The sequence below is a fragment of the Hyperoodon ampullatus genome (genome assembly GCF_949752795.1).
Source record: "Hyperoodon ampullatus genome assembly, chromosome: 1".
In the NCBI taxonomy this organism is placed as follows: Eukaryota; Metazoa; Chordata; class Mammalia; order Artiodactyla; family Ziphiidae; genus Hyperoodon; species Hyperoodon ampullatus.
Window position 1 is genome coordinate 42,195,475 of NC_136914.1, and position 12,776 is coordinate 42,208,250.

The following is a 12,776-nucleotide window of genomic DNA, read 5'->3' on the forward strand; positions in this document are numbered from 1 at the left end:
GGACAGTCTTTTCAATAAATGGCTAAAGGTTAATTTAATACACACATGGAAAAACTGACTCCTGTGTTACACAAACTCAATTCTGCGAAGACTATAGCTCTAAGTGTTGCAAGTAGAAAATGGAGTTTTTATACACTAACATAGGAGAATACATTCATGAGCTTGAGGTAGAGAAAAATTCTTAAAGAGAACACAAAAGCAGTACCACACTAGAAAGATCAATAAAGCAGAGTATGTTAAATTTTTTCTGTTCATCAAGAGACAAATTAAGAGAGTGAAAAAGCAACAAGAGCACCAGAAAAGGTATTTGCAACATATGTATCAACAAACAGCTTATATCTAAAACACATGAAAAACTCCTTAAAAATTACACACACACACCACACATGCCATATGGCTGGGTCAACAGGCTATATCCATAGAAACAAGAGATACTTAATTTTTAAACAAGAAGGAAATAACATACACATGAGGCTATATCCATAGAGACAAGAGATACTTCATTTTTAAACAAGAAGGAAATAACATACACATGCTTTGTATACAACTTAACAGCCACATATTCTTAATTTCTTACTAAAAGGACTTCTCTAATAAGTTTGTTACCTCTCTCTCATCAATCAACCAAAAAACTTTTAAATAACATTAATTTGATTTCACCTTATTGTAAATCTTATGATTTTTTAAAAATTTTGTATGTAGGTGGGTGTCTTCTATGATACAATTAAAAAGAGAACAGCCAAAATATTGTGATGATGGCCTCTATTGAGATCTAGATTTCTCTAGCTCTGTTTCAAGATTCTGTATTTTAGAAAGGCATTATTCCAAGAAAAATATCTGAATTTAGTAGCATCTCCATTCTTTTAAATGTATCTTGAGTGTTTAAACAAACAAAAAAGTTTTAAGTCAAATACTTAATAGCTTTCTTACATTAAAAATTTTTCATTTGGAATAACACTATTTTGATCAGATAAATCTGGTGTTCTTAATTAAAATCTTGCTTTCAAAATTTCCACAGATGTGTAGTGAATCAAACAAGTCATTTCATTCAGGAAAAATGTGCACAATATGTGGGTCCCAAACATTCTGCATCAAATTCAAACAATTGATAACTATGTATCTTTGTGATTAAGAGCAAGACAATCTTGAGTTCACAGCTCTGGCATTAATCAGCTGTGTACTTAGGTAAATTACTTTATTCTCTGAATCTCAGAATTTGCATCTGTATAATGCCAGTAAAAATTCCTACCTCCTAGGTTCCTAAAAATATTCAACAAGATAATGTAACTAAAGATCCTAACATAAAGCACTCAGTATGTCAAAAGAAGAATGTCCCACTACCATGGAATATACTAATGTCAGGAACTTCAATCCTATAAGCAGTTATAAAACAATGGTCAGATGCCTCCAATAAAAATTTTTAAAAATAATAATAACAACAACTAAAAAAAAATGGTCAGAAGCTCTTAAGCAACATGTGATCTATTAGCTAATGGTAATATCTGTAGAGTTTACTGCTTTGTCATTAATATTTACCTGCAAGATTGTCAAGCATGAAGTTCAGTAGCTTTCGGGTTCCATCTGGGTCCTGGTATAAATTGAGAATATCCTGTGATAAAGGATTGCCTAAAGACAAAGAGAAAAATAAAATCTGTAAGAGTTACAATTGGAAGACAAAACAAATGTACACTATAAAACAAAATACTAATTTTCTAAAGTGAATTTTACTGTACTTAATCTGTTACATAAATTTAAAGAAATCATAGGAACTAAATACTCTTTGTTGAGAAAGTCATAAAGAAAAACTTCAAAAGAATTACTTCTTGCCAGATTTCAGTTTATACTGTATACCTATATAATTTGGGTGTGTCAAAATCACATATATACATACATACATACACACACACACACATACACATATTAATCTTGGTCAGTTCTGAAGTAATATCAAAACTTGGCACCCTTAAGTAACCCATAGGTTCTACATTTATCTTTGAAGTTAATACTCTAACTGAAAGAAAAACAGACTTGTATGAGAAAGAATGAGTGATATAAAAAAGGAGGGTCTTCCTAGTTCGAATATTTATGCTACACATGGAGAAAAGGAAGGTATTTCAAGTGAAAAGAAAACCTATCATTACCAAGATGAGTTAATGAAATGTAGAGGGAAATAAGAATTTTTTTATGACAGTGATCGGGGGTATCTGAATACTGAGAGTACAGATTTATCAAATTTCAAAAAACAAACTACTGTTAACAGTCTATATATTCTCTTAAGAAACAAAGGCAGTATTTATTAAGATAAGCATGCAAAAAATAGTCTAGCAAACATTTGAAAAAAACAAAAATTGTAGAACTTTCAGAAATGATGTTTCTAACTATTAAAACAAAATCTTTAATGCAACACACACCAATCAGAACAGCTAAAATTAAAACGCAATGACCAACGAAGTGGTTAGAAAGAATGTGAAGTACCTGGAACTCTCAGAAGTTGCTGGTGAAAGTGTAAAATAGTACTACTATGGTGAAAATCTGGTTAGCAGCTTCCAACTGACTTGAAAGTGGGAAAAAGAAACTTCCTGGGTTGATGGAAATGTTCTACATCTTGAGTTAAGCAGTTACTTTTGTCAAAATTAGTCCAGCAGCATACTTAAGTATTTGGGTATTTTACTGTATGTAATTATAATTCAATAAAGTACGAGGGGAAAAAACCATGAGTGAGTTAGGCAGTAGATGACATACAGCTGAAAATAAAATAAGTGAACAGGAAAACTATATTCAAAGAAATTACCCAGAATGCATCACTGAGCATCAAGAAAATATAAAATATGAGACAAAAATATGGGAGTGAGAACAAGAAATCTTAATATACATTTAATTGGAGCTCTAGAAAGAGAGAACAGTACTTTGGTTTCTGGTCTGACGTGTAAAGAGACTGGAAGTTGTCACTCCCACCTCCACAACTGAGGTCACAAGGCAAACTGCTGTCCTGAACACAAGCAGGGCCCCACACTTTGCTGCATTTTACTCCCCAGGGTCCTAATGGGTTCCCACTATAAAGACTGGAGGAAAAAAACCCTGTGCTTCTGTTAGGGGAGAGGGAAAGTAATGTTCTCCTCAACCAATTCTGCCCACAAGGGAAACCATTTTACCAGAGTACAACTAAGTGGGGTTTTACCAAAGCCTAACCAACCCACTATTTCTCTTATCCCACTTCAGCCCTCTCTAGTGTGTGGGGAGGAAGGATACCCAACTCAGACTCACCAAAAGACTGAGACCTAATCATAGGACTAGAGGACTCTTCCTCTCCTTCACACTTCATCACATCAATAGAGCTCCTATATAACAGAGGGTTAGAGCTCAAGAACTGCAAGCCTCAGATCCTAGATAAAGAGTCTCTGGAAAAACCCAAGGATAACAGAGGTGACGAAAACAAGGACATGAGAGGAAATTTTAGACTCTGACACACAAGATGGAATAAATAGTAAACACATTCTGACTCCTAGCCAGAAGGGGATTAGAGAGAGAGGAGAAATGAGAGAGGCAATATTCAAAAAGAAAAAGGCTGCAAACTTTCAAAAGCTAGCTTTTTAAAAATTGAATAAACTGATACAAGAAGCACAACATATACAAAGAAGTTTACGAAAACTTTCATTTTACGTTGTACTGCAAACTAGAGAATGCTAATGGCAAATACAAGACTTTAAAACCAGATAGGGAAAAAGGATCAATTACTTCTAAAGAAAAAAATATGAGAATGTCAACAAAATTCATTAACAACAACAGAATACAGTACAGTAACAGTAACAATACAATAGAATAATATCTCTAAAGAGTTGCAAGATGGTATTTGAGACCTTAATACTCCTCTACCAGGCACCAATATAAAAAGTAGACAGAAAATCAATAGAGATGAAGAAGACCCTAACAACACTCAAACAACTAACAGATATCTATATAATACTCTACTCAAAAACAGGAAGATATACTTTCTTTTCGAGTACACATGAATATTCACCAAGAGACACCATACTCTGGGCCAGGAAACAAGCTATAACATATTTAAATAAAATGAAATCACACAAAGCATACTATCGGAGCATAACAAAACTAGAAATTGAAAACAGACAGACATCTGGAAAATCCCCAAGTACTTTGATACAACTAAATCAGTGTTTAGGGGAAAATTTATAGTATCTAATGCTTATATTAGAAAAGAAAAATCTAACATCAGTGACCTAACCTCCATATTAAGAATCTAAAAACAAGAAGAGCAAATATACCCCCAAAGAAACCAAAAGGAAGGAGCTAATAGCCAAAATCTATAAAATCTAAAATAGGAAAACAACAGATTACTACTGAACTCAAAAGATGGTACTTTGAAAGAGGCAATAAAATTGACAAACCTCTCTTTGACCGGACAAAAAGACACAAACTATACACATCAAGAATGAAAGACGGAACAACCCTTGATACATTAAAAGGATAGAGAATATTAAAAAATGTTTATGTGCATAAATTCAACAACTCAGAAGAAATGAATAAGTTCCTTCAAAGACAGAAACTACCACACCTCAAAAAGAAATGGATAGAGAACAGCAAAAATGGCAGAGAAGAAAGACAAGATCCAGCCTCATACACCAGAACACAGGCACTAGTCCCCTCCACCAGGAAGCCTACACAACCCACTGAAACAACCTTAGCCACTGGGGACAGACACCAAAAACAACAGCAACTACGAATCTGCAGCCTGCAAAAAGGAGACCCCAAACACAGTAACATAAGCAAAATGAAGAGACAGAAAAACACACAGCAGGCGAAGGGGCAAGATAAAAACCCTCCAGACCTAGCCAATGAAGAGGAAATAGGCAGTCTACCTGAAAAAGAATTCAGAATAATGATAGTAAAGATGATCCAAAATCTTGGAAATAGAATAGACAAAATGCAAGAAAAATTTAACAATGACCTAGAAGAACTAAACAGGAAACAAGCAACGATGAACAACAAAATAAATGAAATTTAAAATACTCTAGATAGGATCAATAGCAGAATAACTGAGGGAGAAGAACGGATAAGTGACCTGGAAGATAAAATAGTGGAAATAACTACTGCAGAGCAGAAGAAAGAAAAAAGAATGAAAATAACTGTGGACAGTTTCAGAGACCTCTGGGACAACATTAAACACACCAACATTCGAATTATAGGGGCTCCAGAAGAAAAAGAGAAAATGAAAGGGACCGAGAAAATATTTGAAGAGATTATAGTTGAAAACTTCCCTAATATGGGAAAGGAAGTAGTTAATCAAGTCCAGGAGACACAGACAGTCCCATACAGAATAAATCCAAGGAGAAATATGCCAAGACACATATTAATCAAACTGGCAAAAACTAAATACAAAGAACACATATTAAAAGCAGCAAGGGAAAAGCAACAAATAACACACAAGGGTATCCCCATCAGGTAAACAGCTGATCTTTCAGCAGAAACTCTGCAAACCAGAAGGGACTGGCAGGACATATTTAAAGTGATGAAGGGAGGAGTCAGGGAAGATGGCAGAAGAGTAAGACGGGGAGATCACCTTCCTCCCCACAGATACATCAGAAATTCATCTACACGTGGAACAACTCTTACAGAACACCTACTGAACACTGGCAGAAGACATCAGACCTCCCAAAAGGCAAGAAACTCCCCACATACCTGGGTAGGTCAAAAGAAAAAAGAATAAACAGAGACAAAAGAATAGGGACGGGACCTGCACCAGTGGGAGGGAGCCGTGAAGGAGGAAAGGTTTCCACACACTAGGAAGCCCCTTCACGGGCGGAGACTGCGGGTGGCGGAGGGGGAAAGCTTCGGAGTAGCGGAGGAGAGCGCAGCAACAGAGGTGCGGAGGGCAAAGCGGGGAGATTCCCGCACAGAGGATCGGTGCCGACCGGCACTCACCAGCCCGAGAGGCTCGTCTGCTCACCCGCCGGGGCGGGCGGGGCTGGGAGCTGAGGCTCGGGTTTCAGGTTTCAGTCGCAGCACGGTGAGAGGACAGGGGTTGGCGGCAGGAAGAGAGCCTGAAGGGGTTAGTGCACCACGGCTAGCCTGGAGGGAGTCCGGGAAAAAGTCTGGAGCTGCCGAAGAGGCAAGAGACTTTTTCTTCCCTCTTTGTTTCCTGGTGCGCGAGGAGAGGGGATTTAAGAGCGCTGCTTAAAGGAGCTCCAGAGACGGGCGCGAGCTGCGGCTAAAAGCGCGGACCCCAAAGACGGTCGTGGGACGCTGGGGCTGCTGCTGCCGCCGCCAAGAGGCCTGTGTGCGAGCGCAGGTCACTGTCCACGCCCCCTTTCCAGGGAACCTGTGCAGCCCGCCACTGCCGGGGCCCTGGGATCCAGGGACGGCTTCCCTGGGAGAACGCACGGCGCGCCTCCGGCTGGTGCAAGGTCACGCCGGCCTCTGCCGCCGCAGGCTCTCCCCGCACTCCGTACTCCTCCCTCCCCCCGGCCTGAGTGAGCCAGAGCCCCCGAAGCAGCTGCTCCTTTACTCCCGTCCTGTCTGAGCGATGAACAGACGCCCTCTGGCGACCTACAAGCAGAGGCGGGGCCAAATCCAAAGCTGAGACCTGGGAGCTGTGAGAATAAAGAAGAGAAAGGGAAATCTCTCCCAGCAGCCTCAAAAGCAGCGGATTAAAGCTCCACAATCAACTTGATGTACCCTGCATCTGTGGAATACATAAACAGACAACGGATCATCCCAAATTGAGGAGGTGGACTTTGAGAGCAAGATTTATTATTTTTTTCCCTTGTTCTCTTTTTGTGAAAGTGTATGTGTATGCTTCTGTGTGAGATTTTGTCTATATAGCTTTGCTTACACCATTTGTCCCAGGGTTCTATCCGTCCGTTTTTTCTTTTAATTTTTTTTAATAATTACATTTTATTTTAATAACGCTATTATATTTTATCATACTTTATTCTCTCTTACTTTATCTTCTCTTTTTCCTACCTTCCCTACTTCCTCCCTCCCTCCCTCCACCCATCCCTTTCTTTCTTTCCTTCCTCCCTCCCTTTCTTTCTTTCCTCCCTCCCTCCCTCATTTCTTTCGCTCTCTCTCTCTCTGTCTTTCTTTCTTTCTTCTACTAATTCATTCTTTATATTTTTTCTCCCTTTTATTCTGAGCCGGGTGGATGAAAGGCCCGTGCTGCTGCAGCCAGGAGTCAGTGCTGTGCCTCTGAGGTGGGAGAGCCAACTTCAGGACATGGGTCCACAAGGGACCTCCCAACTCCACATAATATCAAATGGCGAAAATCTCCCAGAGATCTCCATCTCAACACCAGCACCCAGCTTCACTCAATGACCAGCAAGCTACAGTGCTGGACACCCTATGCCAAGCAACTAGAAAGACAGGAACACAACACCACCCATTAGCAGACAGGCTGCTTAAAAACAAAATAAGGCCACAGACACCCCAAAACACACCACCAGACGTGGACCTGTCCACCAGAAAGACAAGATCGAGGCTCATCCACCAGAACACAGGCACTAGTCCCCTCCACCAGGAAGCCTACACAACCCACTGAAACAACCTTAGCCACTGGGGACAGACACCAAAAACAACAGCAACTACGAACCTGCAGCCTGCAAAAAGGAGACCCCAAACACAGTAACATAAGCAAAATGAGAAGACAGAAAAACACACAGCAGGTGAAGGAGCAAAATAAAAACCCACCAGACCTAACAAATGAAGAGGAAATAGGCACTCTACCTGAAAAAGAATTCAGAATAATGATAGTAAAGATGATCCAAAATCTTGGAAATAGAATAGACAAAATGCAAGAAACAGTTAACAAGGACCTAGAAGAACTAAAGATGAATCAAGCAACGATGAGAAACACAATAAATGAAATTAAAAATACTCTACATGGGATCAATAGCAGAATAACTGAGGAAGAAGAACGGATAAGTGACCTGGAAGATAAAATAGTGGAAATAACTGCTGCAGAGCAGAATAAAGAAAAAAGAATGAAAAGAACAGAGGACAGTCTCAGAGACCTCTGGTACGACATTAAACGGACCAACATTCGAATTATAGGAGTTCCAGAAGAAGAAGAGTAAAAGAAAGGGACTGAGAAAATATTTGAAGAGATTATACTTGAAAACTTCCCTAATATGGGGAACGAAATAGTTAATCAAGTCCAGGAGACACAGACAGTCCCATACAGAATAAATCCAAGGAGAAATACGCCAAGACACATATTAATCAAACTGGCAAAAATTAAATACAAAGAACACATATCAAAAGCAGCAAGGGAAAAGCAACAAATAACACACAAGGGAATCCCCATCAGGTTAACAGCTGATCTCTCAGCAGAAACTCTACAAGCCAGAAGACAGTGGCAGGGCATATTTAAAGTGATGAAGGAGAGAAACATGCAACCAAGATTACTCTACCCAGCAAGGATCTCATTCAGATTTGATGGAGAAATTAAAATGTTTACAGACAAACAAAAGCTGAGAGAGTTCAGCACCACCAAACCAGCTTTAAAACAAATACTGAAGGAAATTCTCTAGGCAAGAAACACAAGAGAAGGAAAACACCTACAATAACGAACCCAAAACAATTAAGGAAATGGGAATAGGAACATACATATCGATAATTACCTTAAATGTAAATGGACTAAATGCTCCCACCGAAAGACACAGATTGGCTGAATGGATACAAAAACAAGACCCATATATATGCTGTCTACAAGAGACCCACTTCAGACCTAGAGACACATACAGATTGAAAGTAAGGGGATGGAAAAAGATATTCCATGCAAATGGAAACCAAAAGAAAGCTGGAGTAGCAATTCTTATATCAGACAAAATAGATTTTAAAATAAAGACTATTAGAAGAGACAAAGAAGGACACTACATAATGATAAAGGGATCAATCCAAGAAGAAGATATAACAATTGTAAATATTTATGCACCCAACATAGGAGCACCTCAATACATAAGGCAAATACTAACAGCCATAAAAGGGGAAATCGACAGTAACACAATCATAGTAGGGGACTTTAACACCCCACTTTCACCAATGGACAGATCATCCAAAATGAAAATAAATAAGGAAACACAAGCTTTAAATGATACATTAAACAAGATGGACTTAATTGATATTTATAGGACATTCCATCCAAAAACAACAGAATACACATTTTTCTCAAGTGCTCATGGAACATTCTCCAGGATAGATCATATCTTGGGTCACAAATCAAGCCTTGGTAAATTTAAGAAAATTGAAATTGTATCAAGTATCTTTTCCGACCACAATGCTATGAGACTAGACATCAATTACAGGAAAAGATCTGTAAAAAATACAAACACATGGAGGCTAAACAATACACTACTCAATAACAAAGTGATCACTGAAGAAATCAAAGAGGAAATTAAAAAATACCTAGAAACAAATGACAATGGAGACACGACGACCCAAAACCTATGGGACGCAGCAAAAGCAGTTCTAAGGGGGAAGTTTATAGCAATACAATCCCACCTTAAGAAACAGGAAACGGGGCTTCCCTGGTGGCGCAGTGGTTGAGAGTCCGCCTGCCGATGCAGGGGACACGGGTTCGTGCCTCGGTTCGGGAAGATCCCACATGCCGTGGAGCGGCTGGGCCCGTGAGCCATGGCCGTTGAGCCTGCGCGTCCGGAGCCTGTGCTCCGCAACGGGAGAGGCCACAACAGTGAGAGGCCTGCGTACCGCAAAAAAAAAAAAAAAAAAAAAAAAAAAAAAAAAAAAAAAAAAAAAAAAAAAAAAAAGAAACAGGAAACATCTCGAGCAAACAACCTGACCCTGCACCTAAAGCAATTAGAGAAAGAAGAACAAAAAACCCCCAAAGCTAGCAGAAGGAAAGAAATCATAAAGATCAGATCAGAAATAAATGAAAAAGAAATGAATGAAATGACAGCAAAGATCAATAAAACTAAAAGCTGGTTCTTTGAGAAGATAAACAAAATTGATAAACCATTAGCCAGACTCATCAAGAAAAAAAGGTAGAAGACTGAAATCAATAGAATTAGAAATGAAAAAGGAGAAGTAACAACTGACACTGCAGAAATACAAAAGAACATGAGAGATTACTACAAGCAACTCTATGCCAATAAAATGGACTATCTGGAAGAAATGGACAAATTCTTAGAAATGCACAACCTGCCAAGGCTGAATCAGGAAGAAATAGAAAATATGAATAGACCAATCACAAGCACTGAATTTGAAACTGTGGTTAAAAATCTTCCAACAAACAAAAGCCCAGGACCAGATGGCTTCACAGGCGAATTCTATCAAACATTTAGAGAAGAGCTAACACCCATCCTTCTCAAACTCTTCCAAACAATTTCAGAAGAAGGAACACTCCCAAACTCATTCTATGAGGCCACCATCACCTTGATACCAAAACCAGGCAAGGATGTCACAAAGAAAGAAAACTACAGGCCAATATCACTGATGAACATAGATGCAAAAATCCTCAACAAAATACTAGCAAACAGAATCCAACAGCACATTAAAAGGATCATACACCATGATCAAGTGGGGTTTATTCCAGGAGTGCAAGGATTCTTCAATATACGCAAATCAATCAATGTGATACACCATATTAACAAATTGAAGGAGGATAACCATATGATCATCTCAATAGATGCAGAGAAAGCTTTCGACAAAATTCAACACCCATTTATGATAAAAACCCTGCAGAAAGTAGGCATAGAGGGAACTTTCCTCAACATAATAAAGGCCATATATGACAAACCCACAGCCAACATTGTCCTCAATGGTGAAAAACTGAAACCATTTCCACTAAGATCAGGAACAAGACAAGGCTGCCCACTCTCACCACTCTTATTCAACCTAGTTTTGGAAGTTTTAGCCACAGCAATCAGAGAAGAAAAGGAAATAAAAGGAATCCAAATCGGAAAAGAAGAAGTAAAGCTGTCACTGTTTGCAGATGACATGATACTACACATAGAGAATCCTAAAGATGCTACCGAAAAACTACTAGAGCTAATCAATGAATTTGGTAAAGTAGCAGGATACAAAATTAATGCACAGAAATATCTGGCATTCCTGTACACTAATGATGAAAAATCTGAAAATGAAATCAAGAAAACACTCCCATTTACCATTGCAACAAAAAGAATAAAATTTCTAGGAATAAACCTACCTAAGGAGACAAAAGACCTGTATGCAGAAAATTATAAGACACTGATGAAAGAAATGAAAGATGATACAAATAGATGGAGAGATATACCATGCTCCTGGATTGGAAGAATCAATATTGTGAAAATGACTCTACTACCGAAAGCAATCTACAGATTCAATGCAATCCCTATCAAACTACCACTGGCATTTTTCACAGAAGTAGAACAAAAAATTTCAAAATTTGTTTGGAAAAACAAAAGACCCCGAATAGCCAAAGCAATCTTGAGAATGAAAAACGGAGCTGGAGGAATCAGGCTCCCTGACTTCAGACTATACTACAAAGCTACAGTAATCAAGACAGTGTGGTACTGGCACAAAAACAGAAAGATAGATCAATGGAACAGGATAGAAAGCCCAGAGATAAACCCACGCACATATGGTCAACTTATCTTTGATAAAGGAGGCAGGAATGTACAGTGGAGAAAGGACAGCCTCTTCAATAAGTGGTGCTGGGAAAACTGGACAGGGACATGTAAAAGTATGAGATTAGATCATTCCCTAACATCATACACAAAAATAAGCTCAAAATGGATTAAAGACCTAAATGTAAGGCCAGAAACTATCAAAATCTTAGAGGAAAACATAGGTAGAACACTCTATGACATAAATCACAGCAAGATCCTTTTTGACCCACCTCCTAGAGAAATGGAACTAAAAACAAAGATAAACAAATGGGACCTAATGAAACTTCAAAGCTTTTGCACAGCAAAGGAAACCATAAACAAGACCAAAAGACAACCCTCAGAATGGGAGAAAATATTTGCAAATGAAGCAACTGACAAAGGATTAATCTCCAAAATTTATAAACAGCTCATGCAGCTCAATAGCAAAAAAACAAACAACCCAATCCAAAAATGGGCAGAAGACTTCAATAGGCATTTCTCCAAAGAAGATATACAGACTGCCAAGAAACACATGAAAGAATGCTCAACATCATTAATCATTAGAGAAATGCAAATCAAAACTACAATGAGATATCATCTCACACCAGTCAGAATGGCCATCATCAAGAAATCTAGAAACAATAAATGCTGGAGAGGGTGTGGAGAAAAGGGAACACTCTTGCACTGCTGGTGGGAATGTGAATTGGTACAGCCACTATGGAGAACAGTATGGAGGTTCCTTAAAAAACTAAAAATAGAACTGCCATATGACCCAGCAATCCCACTACTAGGCATATACCCTGAGAAAACCATAATTCAAAAAGAGACATGTACCAAAATGTTCATTGCAGCTCTATTCACAATAGCCCAGAGCTGGAAACAACCTAAGTGTCCATCATCGGATGAATGGATAAAGAAGATGTGGCACATATATACAATGGAATATTACTCAGCCATAAAAAGAAATGAAACTGAGCTATTTGTAATGAGGTGGATAGACCTAGAGTCTGTCATACAGAGTGAAGTAAGTCAGAAAGAGAAAGACAAATACCGTATGCTAACACATATATATGGAATGTAAAAAAAAATGTCATGAAGAACCTAGGGGTAAAACAGGAATAAAGACACAGACCTAGTTGAGAATGGACTTGAGGATATGGGGAGGGGGAAGGG

At 38.6% G+C, this 12,776-nt stretch overlaps 1 protein-coding gene across 4 annotated transcripts in view; it reads right to left on the reverse strand.

Annotated features, from left to right (window-relative positions):
• CNOT6L (CCR4-NOT transcription complex subunit 6 like) overlaps positions 1-12,776 on the reverse strand; it is a gene marked incomplete at both ends in the record, with an annotated part of 71,765 nt that overhangs the window by 42,744 nt on the left and 16,245 nt on the right. For all 4 annotated transcript variants that reach the window (XM_079704440.1, XM_079704441.1, XM_079704442.1 and 1 more), the window contains one exon: positions 1,537-1,626. In XM_079704440.1, coding sequence (XP_079560566.1) covers positions 1,537-1,626 — 90 coding nt within the window. The remainder of the gene's footprint in view (positions 1-1,536; positions 1,627-12,776) is intronic.